General features: G+C 45.2%; 1 protein-coding gene and 1 long non-coding RNA gene across 4 annotated transcripts; one reads left to right on the plus strand and one right to left on the minus strand.

Moving 5' to 3' along the window:
• Window positions 1–865: 865 nt before the first annotated feature.
• On the minus strand, window positions 866–19810 carry LOC138991170 (uncharacterized). Of its 2 annotated transcripts, XR_011467134.1 has the most exons (4): window positions 19560–19810; window positions 3454–3709; window positions 2422–2531; window positions 866–1963 (listed from the first exon to the last, which is right to left on the minus strand). It is a non-coding gene; the product is annotated as an uncharacterized lncRNA (long non-coding RNA). The 2 variants fall into 2 exon arrangements; XR_011467133.1 differs by having other exon boundaries at window positions 866–2531.
• Window positions 18550–21081, plus strand: LOC138991169 (uncharacterized). Of its 2 annotated transcripts, none has more exons than XR_011467132.1 (2): window positions 18550–18715; window positions 20034–21081. XR_011467132.1 is itself a non-coding variant. In XM_070384437.1 (2 exons), the coding sequence occupies exons 1-2, from the start codon at window positions 18672–18674 to the stop codon at window positions 19556–19558; spliced, it is 642 nt and encodes a 213-aa protein (XP_070240538.1). In that variant the 5' UTR covers window positions 18550–18671; the 3' UTR covers window positions 19559–19566. The 2 variants fall into 2 exon arrangements, 1 of the variants encoding a protein (XP_070240538.1); XM_070384437.1 differs by lacking the exon at window positions 20034–21081 and adding an exon at window positions 18961–19566.
• The last annotated feature ends 1683 nt before the right edge of the window (window positions 21082–22764 follow it).

The following is a 22764-nucleotide window of genomic DNA, read 5'->3' on the forward strand; positions in this document are numbered from 1 at the left end:
GGCATTCTGTTTCACTCCTTGGTTCTCTGAATAGACTCTGACGTATTTTAACTGGCCAGCTAGATTTCCAGAGGAAATCTGGCTTTAAGCTTCTAGAAGGGACCTTCCTCTTTCTTTTCTTTTTGTGGTTGGAAGAGGAAAGAGCAGAAAGACAATGGCAAGCACTGACAAATATTATATACCCAACAGGGCAAAAAATTCTCCCAGTTGTCAGGGGACCTGTCGTTTGTCCAGGCTGCTTCCTCCCCTCCTTGTTCTTTGAGGCAACTCAGTGCAGTCTTTACTGAGGAGACAGTTTGCAGACTCCCCCAGACCAGCGCTGTCTGATAGAAATATATTATAAGCTACCTATGCAATTTAAAACTTTCTTATAGCCATATTAAAAAGGTAAAAATAAATAAGCAAAGTAATTTTAATAATATGCTTTACATAACATGATATATTCAATCATATAATCAATATAAACATATTGAGATATTTTAGGCTGTTTTATTCTTACTAAGTGTACTTTAGACTTATAGCACACCATATTTGGATGCTAAGTTTTTATGAGGAATAGGTGAAGTATTTGCAATTTTATGTAATTCATAGTTGGATAAGTATATTCACGTACTTAAGGTGTTCTAAATATATTTACATTTTCCCCATAACAGAAAAATCATTCTCCTTTAATACTGCATCCACATGGACAAGACTGGTGTATCTTTTTAAAAATAATTGCTTTGACTTCAAAGCCAAAGATACCAATTTCAGATTCATGTCAAAGCTAAGTAAATTCATTAACTCTTGTGTTAGCTCAGTAATATAAACAGTGAACTCAAAATGGTATTGACAGATTGAAAAACAATTCTTTATTAGTGTTGAGTTCTTCACATATTTCTTGTAGCTTATACAGTCAGTTTACCTAAATACTATCAATCACAATGAAAAATTGTTTTCATATTTGTTCATGTAAGAAAACTGTAAAATCATTATTAATTGATCATATAATGAAAAGTTTCAACTTCAACTTAAAATCCTGTGTCTCTCTAGCTAGGTCATAGATAAGCTTTTCCTTTTCTTATGCCTTCAAATTTAGCTCATTCATATGCAGTCTGAAAATGTAAATCACATTGCCATATTTTCTTTTTGAATTTTGGTTATTGGGCAAATATTCCTTTATTTTCAAGAAAATCTTAAATTAGAGTTAAGGGTATAGCAAATCCTTGCAAAACTCTCACAACTCAACCGGAAGAGCATTGGCAAAGAAGTCACAAGGCCGTTAAACTCACCATCTTTTATTTCTTTCAACAGTTCTATTCACTTGCAATGGTTCATTAGATTAGCGTACAAACACTGAATGATTTTAACAACTATATCCATGACAAATTTCATGGTGTCTGCTTCAACTAAGCATAAATATTTGTAAGATGTATCATACAGTGAAACAAAGGCTTAAAGGAAACATCAGTTCCTTTTAAAAAATTCCAATAAACTGGTTTGTTTTGGCCTAATACGGCTGAAAATTGTTTGTTGTGTTAGAAACTAATTTTTTAATATCGAGCCAATATTCTTCTTTGACAGATGTAAAATATGTTAAAAATATCTATACCGTCAGTTTGCTATTTTAGGACTATGAATGGAAAATATTTCTTTGTAAACCAAGAAATCTTTGGAGACAAAACATACCCAGAGTACTAATTGTACAGTGTCTTTTATATCTTGTGACTCATTTAAAGGCAACCCAAGAGAAGGAAAAGCTTGTCCATGACCTAGATAGACAGGTGAAATTTTTTTACAATTTTTCAGATTTTGAATCAGTTGATCTTGGTATTGTTAAGAAGATCTTGTATTTTATAAACAATAGTTGTGGTGGCTTAACTGAAGTTCTTACTTTTGTGAAATATCTTCTTTAGTATTTTTCTCAATTTTCCAACAAAAATTTCTGTAACTGAGATAATAGTTTCTTTTACCATCTCTCCATCTAAAAATGTGAAAATGAAAGCAATTTTGTATCTGGCCAAAATGACAAGCTCAAATCTTATTAAAAGTCTTAAGAATTTGGGATGACACGGATAGATCTGGAAGACACCATGCTAAGTAAGTGAGTCATAGAAGGGCAAATACTGCATGATTCTACTTAAATGAGTTATCTAAACTAATCAAACTTACAGAAATAGAAAATAGAATGTTGGTTGCCAGTGAGTGGAGGGAGAGAAAAGTGGGCAGTTGCTACTCAACTTGTATAAATTTACAGTCATAGAAGACAGCCAAGTTGTAGAAATACACTATACAACATACCTGTAGCTAATAATATGGTATTGTGCACTTAAAATTTTGTTAAAAGGAAGATCTCATGTTAAGTGTTCACACACACACACACACACACACACGCACACGGGACAGAAAGAAACTTCCGGGGGCGACAGACATGTTTATTACCTTGAATGTGGTGATGGTATCACAGGTATATATAACGTATGTAAAAACTCAACAAATTGAATACGTCAAATATGTGCAGGTTTTTGTATTTCAATTATATCTCAATAAAGCTGTAAAAGAGAAAGTGAAGATAAATTGTCTACAAAACACGAAAAACTTAGATTTTAATCATGATTTCAGGTAACTAATTTCAACAATTCTTTTTCAAACACTGGAGGAAATAAATCAAATTCAGTATGTGTTTTCTGAAAAGTCTCTTAACATTGTGTACTTTATTATCTCCAAAGATTTTTATACGACCATCTTTCTCATTTTGCTCCATGTCAGCAAATTACAGCTGTCATTCATTGTGAAATTTACAACATACCTTTACCAATCATTTTTTTTTAGTGTTCTCACCAGCTTTTGCACCTGTAGGCAATTCTGCATCAGTACAATGCCTTCACTTTGAATTAAAAACTTGTCCATTCTTAATTTTTAAATAGAAAAATAATTTAATTGTATTACAATTAAAATCATACTTTATATAATTTATTATTTATAAATTGGTATAAATTATACCAATTATAATTTATAGAGGTATCACTGGAACTTGCGCTGTCTGTATAAAGCATTCAGATAAACACATTATAAATTACATTGGTGTATAGGAAAAAAAATCACTGAAAAAACACTGAAATCAGTGTATAGACATCAGCTTGCTCAGTACAGCGTTTACATGTAGTATTAGAAATAGTGTGTATAATACAGTAACGTGAGAGCAAAATTTCACAGTGAAGGTTACATGCTGTCCTACCAAAATAATCAAGCCATATTTTTAGAAAAATATTTTACACTCTTTCAGTTTTTAAATGTAAAGTATCAGTTCAGTTCAGTCGCTCAGTTGTGTCCGACTCTTTGAGACCCTATGGACCACAGCACACCAGGCTTCCCTGTTCATCACCAACTCCCAGAGCTTACTCAAACTCATGTCCATCTTGTCGGTGACGCCATCCAACCATCTCACCCTCTGTCATCCCCTTCTCCTCCTACCTTCAATCTTTCCCAGCATCAGGGTCTTTCCCAGTGAGTCAGTTCTTCGCATCAGGAGGCCAGAGTACTGGAGTTTCAGCTTCAGCATCAATCCTTCCAGTGAATATTCAGGACTGATTTCCTTTAGGATGGACTGGTTGGACCTCCTTGCAGTCCAAGGGACTCTCAAGAGTCTTCTCCAACACCTACTCTAAAGCATCTATTCTTTGGTGCTCAGCTTTCTTTATGGTCCAACTCTCACATCCATACATGACCACTGGAAAACGTAAAGTATGACAATTAAGTAAAATGAAACAGTGACATATTTCAAGGGCTCAGTGGCCACATGTGGCTGGTGATTATGGTACTGGCTAACGCAATCTCAGATTATCACTAATGAGAACTGATAGATACCTAACTGAATCTAAAAATCCCCAATAAAGGGATTTTTATTCCATTTCAATAGATGAATATTTAAAAATACACATGAATAGAATACTGGAGTGGGTAGCCATTTCCTTCTCCAGAGGATCTTCCTGATCCAGGGATTAAACTTGGGCCTCCTGCATTGCAGGCAGTTTCTTTACCATCTGAGCCACACAGGGAAACCATGAATAGGTGCTGTAAAAAGTATGTTTATGCTGTAATTCATGTGACTCCTCTAAAGATATAATGAAATAATGGTATACATTAGGAATAAAAAAAATATCAATTTTCAGAAATCTAGCTTTCGTGCATTTCACATTTTTGTCTTACATATTCTATTAGATATTCCATGTAAACCCTTTAACACAATGTCTGGAGCATAATAAAGGGACACATTTGTTTGCTTTCTCTCCTTGATCGTCTGATTGCTGATGCTTTTGAGCCCATAGAGTTTGGTGCTATTGTCTGTCTGCTGCTGCTGCTGCTGCCGAGAGCAGGGAGGAGCCCAAGGATGATGGTTGAGAGCTGAAGCTGGGCTTCTGAGACAGCAGTTGTCCTTGTCACCATCTTTCTCCCCAACCCATGACCCAGTCCCTTGACTACCAGGGTCTGGAGCTTGCTCACCACATGCAGTCATTATCTCAAGTGGGTATCTTGCTAGACCCCATCCTCTCTGACCACAGGGAAGGCTGGCCCCTGAGTGAAGACTTTACTCATGAGTGAGCTTGGAAGAAACAGATCAAGACTTCATTCAGCTCTTGTTTGGGATCCAAGGGAAGAGATCTTGTTTCTGCCACCTTTTCCTTTGTATCCCTAATGTCCTGGTGGCGGGGATCAAGGAAGGGGGCTGCGTGGCTCCCTGACCCTGTAAGTTACTAAGTCTTGATCCCTCCCCTCATGCTCACAGCTGCTCCTGCCTGCCCCAATGGGCCTGTTAAAGATGTTCATATATTCTAAATCACTGGAGCTTAAGTGAGGCAACATCTATAGGAAGCGAAACAAAGGACTTTCTAATCTTTAGCATTTGGGGGAGATACGTCATCCTGCCTAAAAAGATGTAAGCCTAGTGTTCAACTTCTGAATACAGCGCTTTTAAACACTGTCAGGATATGTTGTTAGAAGCATTGTTATAAATTAGAAAAAGAGAGTTGTAAGAGTAAAAGCTAAAAGTTTTCATTGAGAGCTCACTGTATCCTAAGTATCTCTTTAATCCTCAAAGCAGCATTAGTTCTGACTGTTTTTAACTACAGTTTTGAGATGATGAATCTGAAGAAATGAGATGATACATGACCTGTCCAAGAACATAAAGCTGGCAAAAGTCGAACATGACTAAAGTGACTTAGTGTGTGCACACACACACACACACACACGTATATGTGTGCATGCTAAGTGATGCATGCATGCTAAGTTGCTTCAGTTGTGTCTAACTCTTTACAACCCCAAGGATTGTAGCCTGCCAGGCTCCTCTATCCATGGGATTCTCTGGGCAAAAATACTGGAGTGGGTTGCCATTTCCTCCTCCAGGGGATCTTCCGGACCCAGGGATGGAACCCGGGACTCTTATGTCTCTTGCTTTGGCAGGCAGGTTCTTTACCATTAGCGCCACCTGGGAAGCTATATATATGTATATACACACACACACACACACACACACACACATACATATATATGGTGGTTGTTGTTCAGTCTTTAAGTCATGTTGGATTCTTTGCAACCCCATGGATTGTAGCACACCAGGCCTCCCTGTCCATCACCAACTCCTGGAGTTTGCTCAAACTCATGTCCATCGAGTCAGTGATGCCATCCAACCATCTCACCCTCTGTTGCCCCCTTCTCCTCCTGGCTTCAATTTTTCCCACCATCAGGGTCTTTTCCAATGTGTCGGCTCTTTGCATACTTCTATTTGATCCTTCCTGAACAGATATCTCAAATATCAACACAGTGATTTACTCACATTTTCTTATAATACTTACCCAGTATTTTTGCTGTTATTCCTACTGTTGAATTGAATGAACTATCAAATTTTTTAAATTTAGGGTTGCATATTTTACTGCCTCCTATTTTAGAAAGGACTTGATTAAAATTTGGCTCAAACAGTAATTTTTTTTTTTTTAGCATAGAAGTTTATTAAATGTTGCTCTTCATTTGAACACATGGAGAAGGGGTGGATAGAAAGAAGAATTCAGCAGAAGGGGAATTTGGATGACCCATGGTTTTACAGGAGAAGGCAATGGCAGCCCACTCCAGTACTCTTGCCTGGAAAATCCCATGGGTGGAGGAGCCTGGTAGGCTACAGTCCATGGGATCGCTGAGAGTCGGACACGACTGAGCGACTTCACTTTCACTTTTCACTTTCATGCATTGGAGAAGGAAATGGCAACCCACTCCAGTGTTCTTGCCTGGAGAATCCCGGGGACAGGGGAGCCTGGTGGGCTGCTGTCTATGGGGTCGCACAGAGTCGAACACGACTGAAGCGACTTAGCAGCAGCAGCATGGTTTTACAAAGACCTCACCAGACTTCACAGGAATCTCTGAAGCTGAGATGATCCCTTACTATGGTTCTGAGTTGGATCAAGGGGGCAGAGGCATTCCTGAGTATGATGCCAGTCATTGAATGCAGACTGTTCTAGGGAGGGCTGTGCCTTCAGGCAAAGGGCTTCTCTTTAGGCAAGACTTGAAGACTGATTGCTGAGCATTTGCAGTAGTGGGTGAAAAGTACTTCACCCCTCAAGAGGTGTCTGGGTGACACAGGACTCTGTCCACTATACCCAAGGTGGAAGCTCCTTCACCTGAAAACTGAGAGGGCGGAGACTGCACACTGCTGATGGAGGAGCTTAGGGGAGGGATGTGGGAGATGCCTCTCTCTGTCTCTGCTCTGCAGGTCTCCTGCCTGCAATGCAGCAGACCAGGGTTCGATCCCTGGGTCGGGAAGATCCCCTGGAGGAAGGCATGGCAACCCACTCCAGTACTCTTGCCTGGAGAATCCCATGGACAGAGGGGCCTGGCGGTCTACAGTCCATAGGGCTGCAAGAGTCGGACATGACTGAGCGACTAATGCTTTCAAGATCGAAACACAGTCCAAAATAAGATAATTCATAGTAAAGCCCTGCAGAGCACAGCTGAAGGATGCAAGAAGCATAGACAAGTAAGCAGTTACGTTGGACCGACTGGCACAGGTGCCAGAAGCTAGCTCTAAGGCTTCTGGCAGCAAGGGCAAGAGCTACACACATTAGATTGAATCATTTTCAATTCCTGACACAAGAAGAATATAATTCAGCTGCAGACAACTCAAGTAGGAATTAACGTATGAGCCTTCAAATAAAGGGGATTAAACAACATAGAAAATATCTAACCCTGGTTTTATGAGACACAGAAGAATCATTCGGATAGCTGGTTGTCATGTTGTTCTTAAGTAAGAGAGCATGCCCTTACATACTAAGCTGCTCCTTGTGAAAGCATCTCCAAATGCTGAAAAAAACATGATGTTGCGCTTCCTTCAGGGCTAGAATTCCATGATTAGACCTTGGAGACTCTCTGATGGGTGATTTAGATGCTTTGACCCTCTCCAGTACCAGACGCCTAAACCATTTCTGGGCACGTGCCAAATGGTTATAAATAATGACCAAATCCTCTAAACAATATAGATTTTTCTGAATTGTTTATTAAAATGAGAACTAGATGTGCGATGGGAAAAGATAGAAATGAGTCATGCTCTGTTGGAACGTTAAAAGCTAGACAGGCTTCTCAGACAGGCTGCTCACTTCAGGGGAGGCAAGAGACATCCAGGCTCGGGCAGGGGATAACTTGGGCTAGTAGGCAGCTGGTTGAGATGCTGGGTACTGTTCCAGAGAAGTTTGTATGGAGATGTTACTATTCTCTACATCCTTCGGATGGGGAAACGGAAGCTCAGAGAAATCTGAGGCCGTACATAAGCCTCCCTGCCTGCAGAGTCCAGTACTGAGCCAAGAGATGTAAGTCTTGTCCAAATTACTTGGGAAAACAAGACTTCAGCTTGACAAGCGATTGGGCTGGATGTTACCGCCCTTCTGTACTTCTCAAAGCTAACGTCTCTATTATCCTGTACTTTTTTCCAAAGAAGTTGTCTATTGGGTGCCACTGAGAAGTGATAGTGTGAAAAAGTCACTTAAATAGCAGGACGATTCAATTTAAGCAGCAAGAGAAAACTGTATAAAATTGCTCTTTGAAATTTTAATAAAAGCTTAATTATTTCTATGATTTAATAGTGGTATAATCAATATTAATTAGCGGTCCTTTTGGCAGTAGCTAAACTACAAATTCAACCACTGTTTAAGACCTATTTATTTATTACCAATTTAAAAAAAACTGAAGTCTAGTTTTTTAAACTAGGCATTTATTATAATTACTGAGTTCTCCATTCTAATTATTATATATTGCTTAAAATTTGTAAAACTGGAGTGTAATTAATTTACAATATTGTGTTAGTTCCAGGTGTACAGCACAGTGATTCAGTTATACATACGCACACTCATATACATATATATATATACTCTTTTTCAAAGACATCTTTATTGTCAAAGACAATAAAACAAGGCCACTGTTTCAAAGGACAAAGGCCGGCCTTCCCGTTTCCTATTACAGAGGGACATGTCCCTAATTTTCCTAGTCTTATAAAGATTAAAAAATGAGCAGTGCTAAGTTCATTGTCCCATTTGATATCATTTAAAGCTGGTTGGGTATGTGCCATGATAATCTAACTATTTCAAACACGCTGCTTTTCTGAGGCACTAGAGAAGCAGAGGCTAGCCTGAAGTCTGTGATACAAAGTGAATGATGTTAAATTACCCGAGGGTCCTGGATGCGTTCACAATGTGGAGGAAAACTTATTCTTTAACTGAGCGTTGTTCTTATACACAGCCATTTTTAGTAGTAATGAAGAGGAAAAGTTAAAATTTTACATCACCTCCTGCTCATCCTGCCTCTTAACTCAGCTGGCCCCTTGGAAAGTCTAGATCACGTAGGTCACGTAGTCTCAGAAAGTGGGGACTTGCAATACTAGGAACTGGAGTTTATCTCACTTACCCTTGTCCTGCTCTTTGCAATCACCGGGCCCCTGCAAACCTGCTTAATCATGCCTGTCCAGGCCAGGCATCTCCCTCCGCATCTTGACTGCTGTTCCTGCACAAGAAACCCCTTAGTTTAAACCAGCCTATTAACAGCTAGTGTTGCCCACTACAGTCTGTCTGTAAAAACTCTGTAATCCCTTGTTCAGGGCTCAGAGGTTGGAGCGTTAACTCCTCTGGGCCTGACGGCGTAATACATCCCAGCTCTCCAGCTCTCCGAGTGTGGTGCTTGGTTTCTCGAGTACTGGTTTCTGCAACAGTAATAGCAGGAACAGGAAAGCGGGTGTAGATGGGAGGTCAAATCAGTGGACTGAGGGACTGCAGAGATCTGAAGTGATATGAGAGTCAAGGACAACACGGATGTTAAATTTTAGTAGCTCAGATGCTGGTGCTTCCATCAGCAGAAGTGGGAGAATTAAGAACCAGGTAGGTTTGGGTGGTAGAGGGACAGGGATCATGTGTAGGAACCTATCTGAAGGTAGACAGTTGGAGCCAGTGAAGATGCTAAAAAACAGTCATTCTACCTCCCTTATTTGAGACCTGTGCTGTCACTATTCCCCATCAATACTGATACAATTTCAAGGGTCCATAACCATCTGGTTCAGTTCCGTTCAGTCGCTCAGTCGTGTCCGACTCTTTGCGACCCCATGAACTGCAGCATGCCAGGCCTCCCTGTCCATCACCAACTCCCGGAGTTCACTCAGATTCACATCCATCAAGTCAGTGATGCCATCCAGCCATCTCATCCTCTGTCATCCCCTTCTCCTCCTGCCCCCAATCCCTCCCAGCATCAGAGTCTTTTCCAATGAGTCAACCCTTCGCATGAGTTGGCCAAAGTACTGGAGTTTCAGCTTCAGCATCATTCCTTCCAAAGAAATCCCAGGGCTGATCTCCTTCAGAATGGACTGGTTGGATCTCCTTGCAGTCCAAGGGACTCTCAAGAGTCTTCTCCAACACCACAGTTCAAAAGCATCAATTCTTTGGTGCTCAGCTTTCTTCACAGTCCAACTCTCACATCCATACATGACCACTGGAAAAACCACAGCCTTGACTAGATGGACCTTTGTTGGCAAAGTAATGTTTCTGCTTTTGAATAGGCTATCTAGGTTGGTCATAACTTTCCTTCCCAGGAGTAAGAGTCTTTTAATTTCATGGCTGCAATCACCATCTGCAGTGATTTTGGAGCCCCCCAAAATAAAGTCTGACACTGTTTCCACTGTTTCCCCATCTATTTGCCACGAAGTGATGGGATCAGATGCCATGATCTTCGTTTTCTGAATGTTGAGTTTTAAGCCAACTTTTTCACTCTCCTCTTTCACCTTCATCAAGAGGCTTTTGAGTTCCTCTTCACTTTCTGCCATAAGGGTGGCGTCATGTAGCATAGCATAGCATCTGCATATCTGAGGTTATTGATATTTCTCCGGGCAATCTTGATTCCAGCTTGTGCTGTCACTATTCCCCATCAATACTGATACAATGTCAAGGGTCCATAACCATCTGGTTCAGTTCCGTTCAGTTGCTCAGTCATGTCCGACTCTTTGTGACCCCATGGACTGCAGCACACTAGGCTTCCCTGTCCATCACCAACTCCCGGAATTTGCTCAAACTCATGTCCATCGAGTCAGTGATGCTATCCAACCATCTCACTCTCTGTTGTCCCCTTCTCCTCCTGACTTCAATCTTTCCCAGCATCAGGGTCTTTTCCAGTGAGTCAGCTCTTTGCATCAGGTGGTCAAAGTATTGGAGTTTCAGCTTCAGCATCAGTCCTTCCAATGAATATTCAGGACTGATTTCCTTTAGGATGGACTGGTTGGATCTCCTTGAAGTCCAAGAGACTCTCAAGAGTCTTTTCCAATATCACAGTTCAAAAGCATCGATTCTTCAGCACTTAGCTTTCTTTATAGCCCAACTCTCACATCCATACATGATTACTGGAAAAGCCATCTGGTAAAGGTCTGAAAAAACTGATGACACCATCTCACAACCTGATGCAATTTATAGAACCAAGGCCTGATCATCCATCCATCTAGTCTTTCGAGTTGAGTGAACTCAAGTTCACTCATCCATTTATCTAGCATGTGTTTCTACAAGTCAGGTACTGTGCTAGGTACTGGGGATGAAATGGTTAATAGCACAAGGACCTTATGATCTCACTGGAAAGATGATAAGAAAACAGGCAATAACAACAGAGTGAGTATGCAATGGTAGCAATCGGAGAAAGAACATTAAGTCAGCTCATGGCAGAAGCATGTGATTCAGCCTCAGTGAGTCACAGAAACCCTCCTGGGAGGTACCAAGTCCAAGTGCAGGGAGGAGAGAGCCAAGTGAAGTGGTGAGGTAGGGAGCCTTCCAGATGGCGCTGTGAGCATCAACACAGTTGAACCACAAAGGATGAGATGAGGTGTGGTGAGAGTTGAGAAAGGAGAAGTAAATGGACTCGATCAGGACGTGCCTTGTAAGTCTTATTCAAGGCTTTGGACTGGATTCTAAGAGCGGTGACGTGCTGTTACTGAAGACTTTAGAATTCTCTCTCCGCCTATAGTGGAAAGGATGAAGTGGACTTGAAGAAGAGCTCCAAGGAGTGACTTTGTTGTATCTGGTCACCTGAGGGTGAGAGCCCAGGGCAGAGAGCCCTTCAGTTCCCATCTCATCAGAAGCATCTTGGAAAATCAGAACCAAGGGTGGCAAGAGCTTTCACCCCAGCATCCCACACCCCACCCTCTGATGCTCTCTGCCTTCTGCCACCACTTTAATGAAGATTACCAAGGAATGATAAACACCTATACTCTGCAAGTATTTTCTCTGTACCAGTCACAATGCAAGAGCTTCATAGCTTCCTCATAACAACCTTATGAGGCAGGGATGATATCTCCATTTCACTGAAGAGGAAACTGAAGTTCCAAAATCGGAGTACCTTGCCCCCAGTGGCACAGGCAGTAACAGAGGGCGGATCTGAACCCAAACAAACTGACTCAAGAGGCCACGCTTACAACCGCAAGGAATATGAAAGCTGCTAGTAGCAATCATTTCTCTACTTTGGAGAGTCTGAAAGACTGAATCACACTTTTTGGTGGGAAAATTATTAATATAACATAAAATATGCCATTTACCCACGTTTAAGTGTACAATTAAGGGGCATCAGTTAGTTATATTTGTCAGAGAAGGCGATGGCATCCCACTCCAGTGGCCTTGCCTGGAGAATCCCATGGACGGAGGAGCCTGGTAGGCTGCAGTCCATAGGGTCTCGAAGAGTCGGACACGCCTGAGCGACTTCCCTTTCACTTTTCACTTTCCTGCATTGGAGAAGGCAATGGCAACCCACTCCAGGGTTCTTGCCTGGAGAATCCCAGGGACGGCGCAGCCTGGTGGGCTGCCGTCTATGGGGTTGCACAGAGTTGGACACAACTAACGTGACTTAGCAGCAGCAGTTACCTTTGTGCTGTGGAGCAGCCACTACCACAGTGTCTCCAAAACCATTTCTCTCATCGAAAATAGAAACTCGATACCCGTTAAGCAATAACTTCCCCTTCTCCCTTCCACAGTCCACGGTAACCTTTACTTTCTGTCTCTATGAAAAGTCCTGTTCTATGTATCTCATATAAATGGAATCATATAGTATTTGTCCTCTGTCCCTGGCCTATCTCACCTAGCAGAAAGGCATCAAGGTCTACCACGTTGTAGCATGTAACAGAGCTTCTTTCTTTTTTGCGGCTGAATAATTGGATAATACTCCACGGTACATGGGTTCCACATTTTGTTGAGCCGCTCATCTGGTGATGGACACTCGGCTCTTTCCATCTTTTGGCTACTGTAAACCATGCCGTAATGAACGTTGATGGCCCAGCATTTGTTTAAGTCCCCACTCCCAATTCATTTGAGTATTACATAACTAGAGTAGGATTACTGGGTGGCTTGACGATTCTATGTTTAGCTCTTTGAGGAACTGCCAAACTACTTGCCACAGCCAGGGCACCACTTTACTCCCCACGAACAATATGCAAGGGTGGAACCATAAGCCTTGAGAGGCAGAAAAGATCCTGCGGTGTATTCAGTTAGCTCCCTTACTTTACAGCTGGGGAGACAATAGTAGTTTAAAGATTAGCTACCATTTTTGGCCACTGACTATAAACCAGCCATTTTACATACATTATTCCACCTTGTCCTCTCCAAACCCCTGTAAAGTGTTTATTATCTCAGTTTTACAGAGCCTAATTAACATGCTCTGCATCTCACGAATAACAAATGGTAAAATTGAGCTCCGAACTCAATTTAGTCTTAAATTAACTCAGGATCCTGCAAATGGATCTTCTCTGTGGCCCGGGATTACCTGCTTTTCCTTCCTGGAATTGGTTCTCAGTTGATTCCATCTCTAAAATGAGTTTAAGATTTTGTGTGCTTGTGAAAGCTTTCGATTACTTCTGTAAATTGATCTGGAATTTACGTTTTTCGTATCACCTGGGGGTCACATCTTAAAATTACAGTTTCATTGTCAATGAACAATGGAACAGGCAGGAAACAAACGCTTTGTTGTTATTGTTGGGTAAATATAGCCTCCGTTCTGGTTTTCCTTTTCTGAATTTTCTCCAAAGTATTTCTCCTCCGTAAAGCTACTGTAATCTGATCCTTAAAAAGCATTCTGTTCATTTGGATGCTGTTAGTAGTCGTAGAACTCCTCCGTCTGTCTTTCTGTTCTTCTTGGGTGTGCTTATCGCCCATCTCTTGTCTGGTTTTCTTTGTTGTGGATTGAATTTCCATATGCTGCTCCACAATCCTGCAGCCTTTCTCTCCAATGATCTCTTTCCTGTGTAAAACGGTTTGCTTGCCATTGTTAAGCGCAGGCGTATGACCACATTTCCTCCAAGACATTTCCTTCTGCTTCTCCTTTGCTTTATAGGTGCCTGACTTCATTCATTGGTTCTCTTTAATATCCTCATTACACAAAGTATTATACTGTGGCCTCCTTTTTTCTTCTTTCCTTCTCTAAGTAATTTTGTTGGCCACGTTAGGGGTCATATTACTTTTTTGTCACACTTAGGATTTGAAATCTGGTTACTGGTGATCCTGAGAATTACCTTGGCCTGCGTCTCAATCCACTCTTCTTATCTGGGAAATGAAAGCACACTGGGGAGAAGACACAGTCATTGTAGCTACTTCCCAGCACCTCTGTAAAGGGCTCTCTTTATTTTCTCTTTCCTATTAGAATTCTAGCTTTTGTAGCTGGATTTTCACTGCCATTGGCTCACCTAGCTTCCCTCAAGCATCCTGCTGGCTACTCTGGCTTCATAAAAATAGTAGCTTATGTTCGTTGCTATTTTCAGTCGTTCAGTCGTGTCTGACTCTTTGTGACCCCATGAACTGCAGCACACCAGGCTTCCCTGTCCTTCACGCTCTCCCAGAGCTTACATTTGTACATGGCTCCATATTTTATAAAGTGCATTGGACTACATTATGTGACTCAAGTCTGACTATTTAAGTTAGTAAGTAAACATTATAATCCTTATTTTACAGATGAGAAACCAAGATATAGGAAAGTTAGGAAGTTTTCCCAAAGCCACACCAACTGAGTGGCAGAAGTAGAATTCAGGCTTCATATTTTTCTTATATTGTCTTATATTTTTATCAGCACTTAGTATCTTAGTCACTCAGTCATGTCTGACTCTTTGGGACCCCATGGACTGTAGCCCGCCAGGCTCCTCTGTCCATGGGATTCTCCAGGCAAGAATACTGGAGTGGGTAGCCATTCCCTTCTCCAAGGGACCTTCCTCATCCAGGGATCGAACCTGCATCTCCTGCACTGTAGGCAGCTTCTTTACCATCTAAGCCACCAGAGAAGCCTTTAGACAGAGTCAAATTCTTTCTGCCTCTTAGTAATCAGTTTGCGACTTTAATTTTGTATTTTATTTTTTAGTTTGTGACTTTAAATAAAGCTAACGGAAAATAAAAAGGAAATAAAGGTAGGAAGAACCAGAATATATAGAAGATGAAGATGGGCACATTTCTAAGTCCTAAGTCTGGACCATATATTTCTTCACTGATCAGCATAGAACTCATCACAAACTTAGTGGCTTAAGATGTCCATGCTTACTAAGTTGCTTCAGTAGGGTGCAACTCTGCAACCAACCCTGTGGACAGTATTCTGCCAGGCTCCTCTGTCCATGGGATTTTCCAGGCAAGAACAGTGGATTGGGTTCCCATGCCCTCCTCCAGGGGATCTTCCCAACCCAGGGATAGCACACATGTCCCTTACATCTCCTGCACTGGCAGGCAGGCTCTTTACCTAGAACCACCTGGGAAGCCCAGAGGCTTATGACATACCTACTTATTATCTCATAATTCCGATTTTGAAAGTAGTAAGCCACGGCTGGACTCCTGCTGAGGATATCATAAGGCTAACATCAAGGCGTTGACCAGGCTGGACTCTCACCTGGAGACTCACTGAACCTGTGAGTCCTCTCGGAGGCCTGATAGACCTTTCCTGACTCTAGTCCCAAGGATTTCCAAATACCTTCCACCACTGCCCTACAGGTCTTTTGGCTCCCCAGTCCTGAGGATCCTGTTCCCACCGCTGCCCGTGTCTCAGTGCTGGGCAGCTTGCCTCAGCACCACCCAGCGGCGGTCACCGTGGTCCCTGCTCCCCGGTGAACTTGACCTCTTTCTCAGGGACCCAGCCAGCATTCCGCCTGGCTCCCACTCCTTTCCCCACATAGCATGAGACGGTGAGTTACACCTGGGCTCAGCTCGGGACGCTCCTGGGGCTTCCTCTCCATTTCCTGGGTGGATTCACATGAATGAAGGTGTCTCCTTCCCAGTATCTCACCACCCGCTTGGCACCTTCTAGTCATTCTCCTTTCTGATAGGATGACCACACTGAATCTCAAGCTCGTTTGTTGAGCCGGGTGACAGACATCACGGGACCCAGCCAATACTACAGACTATGATTCTCTCAAAAGAATCCCATAGTCCACTTGCCCCAGGAAAGGGGTCTTTTAGAATGACACCTTTAAACTGTTATAACAGTAAGTGCTCGACATTTTCTTAGGTCCCTGTCTGTATATAAGGATCCTGGCGATCCTACAACTGAAGTATTATTAGACACATTATGCCTACGAAGACTTTGAAACTCAGAAAGTTCAAACAATTCGCCTAAGGATACAGTGCCAATGGGAGACAGAAACGTCTCAGTTTGCACCTCTTCCACGCTTGTGATTATTTGCTCTTAAGGGGAAAACAACACACATACTATCAGAACGCCACAAACACAGTGGAAGCAGTGTCACACCCTCACATGCGGGCTCCCAGGTGCTTCTCACACTTATGCACGTTTAACGCTCTGATTCAGGAAATACTCCGCCACCGGGGGTTCCCTCGCTTCTGCTCACACTCCATCAGTGCCGCTGTCACTCACACATCCCGACGCATTGTCTCACCATGACTGAAGCAACGGAACAACTCTTGCGACAGTTGCCACACAGCGCCATATGGAAAAGTCACGTGTGGTGTGTGTGTGTCTTGGACGACAGCCGTGCGTCTGCTTCGTGTGCGGATGCATGGGTGGGCGCACTTGGGGTGGGGGTGTTTTTCGAGTGGTATGACTGAGTGTTTGGGGGTAGATCTAGGATCTGGGCAGGCCTTTTGACTGGGAGCCCCTCACTCTCAAGTATAAAACAGATCTATAGCAGAGAAGGCTTGCAGTGGGAATGGATTCCTTTGCTCTGACCCTGCTGGCTCAAAACTGCCATTTTACAGCTCCCCATGAAGACTGCTGGCGAGTCAGTCCTGGTACCCACCAAGAAGACTGTTAGCTTTCAAGGGAACCTTCCCAGCCTACGACCTTAGCCTCAGACTAAGCTGGGCTGGCTGTGTCCCGCATCCACCCTCCTTTCCATGGTGCCTCTTTCCATCCTTGATTTGGATTCAAGGACAGTCAACCCACAGACCAACCAGCGGCTGATGAAGTGACCAGGTATGAAGCGCTCTGAAGAAATGGTCGATAAAGAGGCCAACCAGGGTCTCATTCTTGGAAATTTGAACTGGAAATTGGAGAGTATCAGCCAGTTGGTAGAAAAAGAAAACAGGAGACAGAAAGCATGCAGAAGGCAAGAGAGTGGCAGAGCCCCACTAGCGGGGCACAGGGGACTCCCAAAACAGACGTGGGAGTGAAGACAGTCCAGCGCCTGGGGCTGCCCAAAGGCTCCAACGTCCTCCCCATAACTCCCTCTGACGCCCTGCTGGACTTGTTTCTTTCCGCTTGTGTATTCCAGTGCGATCCTAATCATATTAATTGTATTAGGATGACAGGCAGCAAATAACAGAAAACCCAACTAAAAACGGTCTAAATAAGAAAATGATCTTTTTTTCTCACTTAAAATCCCAAGGGTTCCCCCACTTCTTCATCTCAACTCCTCACCCTAGCCACCATCCAAGGTCAGTTCATTTAGTGATTCAAAAGTGTCATGAAGACTCCAGGTGTTTCCTGGCTTTCTCCCGTCACCCCAATATGCTGCTTGTCCTTCTAGGCTAACTTCTTCCTTTGTCCAGGAAGATGGTGGCAGTTCCAGGTAATGACATCCAGAGACAAAAAAGGATGCACTTTTCCTGTGTCCATCAACTCTTCATCACCTCCCCAGTCTTCCATCATATCTCCTTGGCCAGAATCACGCCTGATGCCCACTCCCAAGTCATTCCCTGGGGCCAGTGGGGAGGAACTCAGCCTCCCCTGACTGGCACCACACTAACCCAGATAATGCCACGTTTCAGCTGGCCAGGGGATGGACACAGCACTGCCTGCTCCACTTTGCACCTCAGGCACCTAACAATGACGTTCCATTTCGTGAAATGAATTGGTTGACCTTCTTTCCAACTCAGAGAGTCAGCTAACCCTGAGCTCATCTTTAGCAGGTACACGTGGGGAGCTCAGTGAGTTTATAAATACAGTTTTGTGCGGGGTCCTAAAGTCTCCATTCCTTCCAGTGTTTTATAGGCACACACACACACACACATTGAGTTAAGGGACTCTGGGGAATGGCCTTTCACAACTGCAGCTAACCACTGAACCTTCCAGTTCACTTCTTGCCTTCTCTGGCCCCTAAGTCAGCAGTCAGCCTTTGGGAGGCAGGGCCTGTCTTTAGCCTATAGGGATGCTTTTCTGGACCAGGGGGTTTTCCAGATTTCAGAGTGCATCACAGAAAGGGCTGGAGAGCCCCTTAAAGCAAAGCTTGCTGGCCTCCACCTTTAGAGCATCTGATTAAGTAGGTCTGGGACCGTGTACCTTTCTGACAAGTTTCTAGACAATGACTTTGAGAACCGCTGCTCTAGGGCCAGGAGCGCCCATCTTCCTTCCATCTAGAAGGGAAGCTTCTAAGGAGGCCACTGGGCCACTCACATCGATTCTTCTGCAGTAAGGGGAACCTGCATCCTTGTCACTTGCTGTCAGCCCCTCTCCAGGCAGTAGGTACTCCACGGCCTAACTCTCAGAGAAACAGAGGCCATCGTGTCCGGGAATGTTAGAGGGTGGAAACCTGGCCCCCTGCCACTGGAGGAAAAGGAGAAGGAACTTGCCTGTTTGTTAGAGTCTAGCTGGGGACAGGGGCCCAGAACCTCAGGCCTTTCCCCGCTGTGTGCTCTCCCGTCTGTGAAATGGCCTGTCCGGTCGGCTACATACGGTTGCTGTGAGCATAAAGAGGAAAGGCGGGTTTGAAACTGCCCAGCCAAATGCAAAGCTCTTTATTATCTGCAGTCTTATTAATCACAAAAAGGTAAGTCAGGGCTGTGTAAAGGCTCCTGGGGAAGAGGGGCGGCCCGGGTCAGTTTCTGGGTCCCCGTGCCTGTCTCCCTGGCCAAGCAGGTGTTCATGCTCCAGAAGGCTGAGCTCCCCACGCCGCACCCCCAAGCGTGTGCACTGGGCCGCGGCCATCCCCCCCAGGCCCCCGTGACTCGCGCGTGCCCGCGTAGATCGCACAACAGATTGAAGACGAGGCCTGTGTTTCCCGTCCTTCCCCAGCCTGCTCCGGGATCCCAGCCGCGCACCAGGGCCGTGGAGCCCCGAGGCGACGAGAGTCCGGGGAGAAAGCCGGCGTTTCCCTCCCGCCCTCCGGGATCGGAGAGCGGGCTGGGGATTGGGCCGCCGCCGGAGGACCAGGGGCAGGCCGCTTGGCAGAGCCGCCTATGGGGAGGGCCCCACCAGCGCCGCTCGGCGGAGCCCTGGGGCCGCGCCGGCTCGTCCCAACATTGTTCAGCACCCCGCGTCAGCCTTGGCCGCGGCCCCTGGCGCGCGCCGGCCGCTTTTGGCCGCCTTGGCCCCGTCTGAACCCTGCGGGCCGCGGGCCAGGGCGGGCCGAGCGCCGCCGCACCCGGCCCCTCTCCCGACGCCTCCCGGCCGCCCGGGACGGCTTCTCCTGGCCTCCCAGGCCCGCCTTGGGCCTCCCCCTACCCCGATCCTCGCGCCGATCGTCCACGGGTGCAAAACCCTGGGGCTGGGCTTATGGGTTTGCGGCGTGTGCGCGCCGGGGGCTCCCTGCGCGCGCCGCCGCTCCCTACAGGGACGCGCGCAGGGGGCTGCCCCACCGAGCCCGTGCCTGGCGCACAGGGGTCCACCCTGACCTTGGGCTCAGTGCTCCTGGGCGCGCGGGCGGGAGCCGAAGGGCCGCGCAGGGCGGAGAGGCCTGTGGCTGCTCTGGTATCTTCCGGCGCACAGGTTTTGGAGAGCCCTGCGCGCCCCTCGGGGCTCCAGCCGGCGAGGTTCCAGATGTGTGCAGCTGTGCAGCGTGCGGGCTTCCCCCTCGGTGGGGGCCGAGTCAGAAGCGGCCCCTGCTGCTCTCTGTGTGAACCGGGTGGGGAAGCTTTGCCTGGGAGGGCCGGCGTATGGCCATAGAATGTTCTGGGGGAGTGAAGGGCCTTTGGTTGAGAAGTTGAAGGCTTGGGTTGAGGATGGGGTCTTGGTGTCACCATTATTTACCAGCTGCCCATGCTTGAGAAATCCAATCTCCCCCATTTTCTTGATTATCCGTAATATAGCTATCATGGGTGTGCTTCTTGTCTTCCGTACATTATTTTTTTGTCTTTCCCACAACACAGGGTCGGTGTTACCCACTTTTTGCAGATGAAGTGAGATCCATCCACGCCTGCCAAGGTTACACCAGGGCTGAGTGGGGACCTGTGACTTGAAATTATCTCTAATTCCAGAGACTGGACTGTGAGAATGTTGATGGGAAACAGAATTTTTAAGATGCAAAAGAGTGGTAGACACCATTCTCTTCCACCTGCCCTCGGTGCCTGGAGTCCCACCCGCAGGCATGACCCTTCCGCCTCCCGAACTCCACAGCGACCCTTCCTTAGGATAGCTGGTGAAGAGGCAGGGGTTCAGGGTGGGGACCCCCGACAGTAAGCCTCGCCTGGAGCCAGAACCAGAGGGGGGCCTCGCCCTCTTCCCATCCACATCCTTTGCGGTGTTCTTGAAAAACCAGATTCACTGCTGTGGGGTTTCCTCTCCACCTTCAGTTGGGCAAAAGGATTTCCTCCTGTGTGTAGAGGGAGGAAGTGGCCCATGGTGGTCCACACGGTCATTCTGGACCACCCCTCCCCAGAGCCCACCCACCACCGGGACCCTTGGGAGTCTGAAAGTGCCTCAACTTCCTCATCTGTGCTCCAGCGTTCACTTTGCTGATAAAATGGTCGGGATGCTGAATAAAAAAGGGCCTGGGTGCCAGAGAAATCTGGGTGCTAGTCCTTGGCAAAACGAAAACTTCTAGCAATACCACAACCGGTCTTGCCTCACCCCGGGAGAGTTGTGGTGAGACTCAAAATGGATACTGGCACACCAGTGCTTCGGGAAGTGTGAAATGCCTCACACGTTCACACAAGGCACTGGGAACAACAGGGATATAAAAATGAATGCCATCTGGGAATCTTCCAGGCCAGCAGGGGAAATAAAAATGGCTATACACATAGTCAAAACATAAGATTGCATGCAAGTGCTACAGCGTGTACCCGTGGCATGGCCTTACCCCCTTTCTGGAACGACAGAATACCCGTGCATCTGGCTCGCCGCTCACATTCCTCCCCTAGCTGCACGGGCACTCTGGCCACACCATAGCTCTAGCCCAGTCATTCCCGTCTCCAATGAACCCCCTTCTTTCCATTAAAGTGGGTCTATGGCAGGGATATTTTTCCTCTTTTTTCTGGGGGGGGGGAGGGGATTAGTTTCCTATTACTGCAGTGACACATTACTACAAATGTAGTGGCTTAGCATGTATCTTACTGTTCCGAAGGCCCGAAGTCCAAAATCGGTCTCACTGGGGTTAAAATCAAGGTGCCAGCAGGATTGTGTTCCCCCTAAAGCGCTAAGGGAGAACCCGTTTCCTGCCCTTGTCTGTCTTTTGGAGGGCACTTGCATTGTGACTCGTGTCCCTTCCTCTGTCTTCAAAGCCATCAGTGTTGAGCTGAGTCTTCCTCACCTCGCATTGGCTCCAAGCTCTGCTTCCACTGCCTCACCTCACACCTTCTGACTGACACACTTCCCTGCTCCTTGTAAGGCCTCTTCCGATTACATTGGGCCCACGTGGCTAATCCAGGATAATCTCTTTAAGATTCTTAACATAATCACATCAGTAAAGTTCCTCTTGCTTGTTCACATTCACGAGTTCCACAGACTAGGCCACTTGGCAGGGCGAGGGGCGGAACTGGGGCCTCAGAACATTTTCCTAAGGAGAAATATCAAACATTCAACTCTCTTCTTCAACCAAGAAGTGGGAATTTATTGTGTGACACCGGGAGCTCAACCCAGTGCTCTGTGACAACCTAGAGGGGTGGGATGTGGTGGGATGTTCAGGAGGGAGCGGATATATGTATACCTATGGCTGATTCATGGTGATGTATGGCAGAAACCAATACAATATTGTAAAGCAATTATCCTCCAGTTTTAAAAAAAAAGTAACATAGCAACTTCTCTTATAAATGTGACAAACTTTGAAAAAAAATATACCTCTGCTTTTCTTCCTGTATCCATTTAACATCAGATCCCCTGCTATGAAGGAAGAAGAAATAATGAAGAGCCTCAGACATAGACTCTGCATAAAAGAACAGGGGAGAAGCTCAGTAGGTTGGGAAATTGTGGTGTGTGCCTTACTGGGAATGGAAGTTACAGGCCTTTGAAATGATTAGCTGTTAACCATTGTTCACAGCTCTTCAGCTGCTCTACTCTGCAATCTTTTGGCGCCATTCATTTCTAAATATTCTTAAAGCATCAAAAGAAACCTTGGCTCCTTTTCTTTTCCACAAGAACTACCTGGAAAATAAAAAAATAAAATGAAAATGGTGCTGCTCTGATTGAAGTGGGCACATGGAGCCCCTCAAACAGTCCGTCAGATTCTAGGAACATGGTTTGAAATCTGTTTTGTGAGGTCGTTTCTCTGAGTGAAATAACAAAAATAACTTAAGTTAGAAATTACCATTCAGAGCACTAGGGAGAACACCGTGTTGAAAGTTACTTCTTGGAAGCAAAAGCAAGGAACACAGTATTCTTTCAAGAACCGGCTCTTGTGCTGAGCCTTGATTTCCCCAGCGTTGCCATATAACATGGGTGCTTCCATGCCATAAGCCTTTAGTTAAGAGAGTAAAAGGGTCAGCGTGCAATATGTTGAAAAGTACATAGGTCCAGAAACCAGGTGGGAGGAGCTCTGACCCATTCATTCATTCACACCATATTTACAGAGTGCCTAGAAGGACTTTCCTGATGGCTCAGGTGGTAAAGCATCTGCCCACAATGCAGGAGACCTGGGTTCAATCCCTGGGTTGAGAAGATCCCCTG

Source organism: Bos mutus, chromosome 16, assembly GCF_027580195.1.
Source record: "Bos mutus isolate GX-2022 chromosome 16, NWIPB_WYAK_1.1, whole genome shotgun sequence".
In the NCBI taxonomy this organism is placed as follows: Eukaryota; Metazoa; Chordata; class Mammalia; order Artiodactyla; family Bovidae; genus Bos; species Bos mutus.

Excerpts from the sequence above, each read along its gene's own strand:
- LOC138991169 (XM_070384437.1), top strand. The coding sequence starts at position 18,672 with ATGCAAAGCTCTTTATTATCTGCAGTCTTATTAATCACAAAAAG. Across the intron at positions 18,716-18,960 it reads GTCTTATTAATCACAAAAAG|CCTGCTCCGGGATCCCAGCC; the intron begins GTAAGTCAGGGC and ends GTCCTTCCCCAG.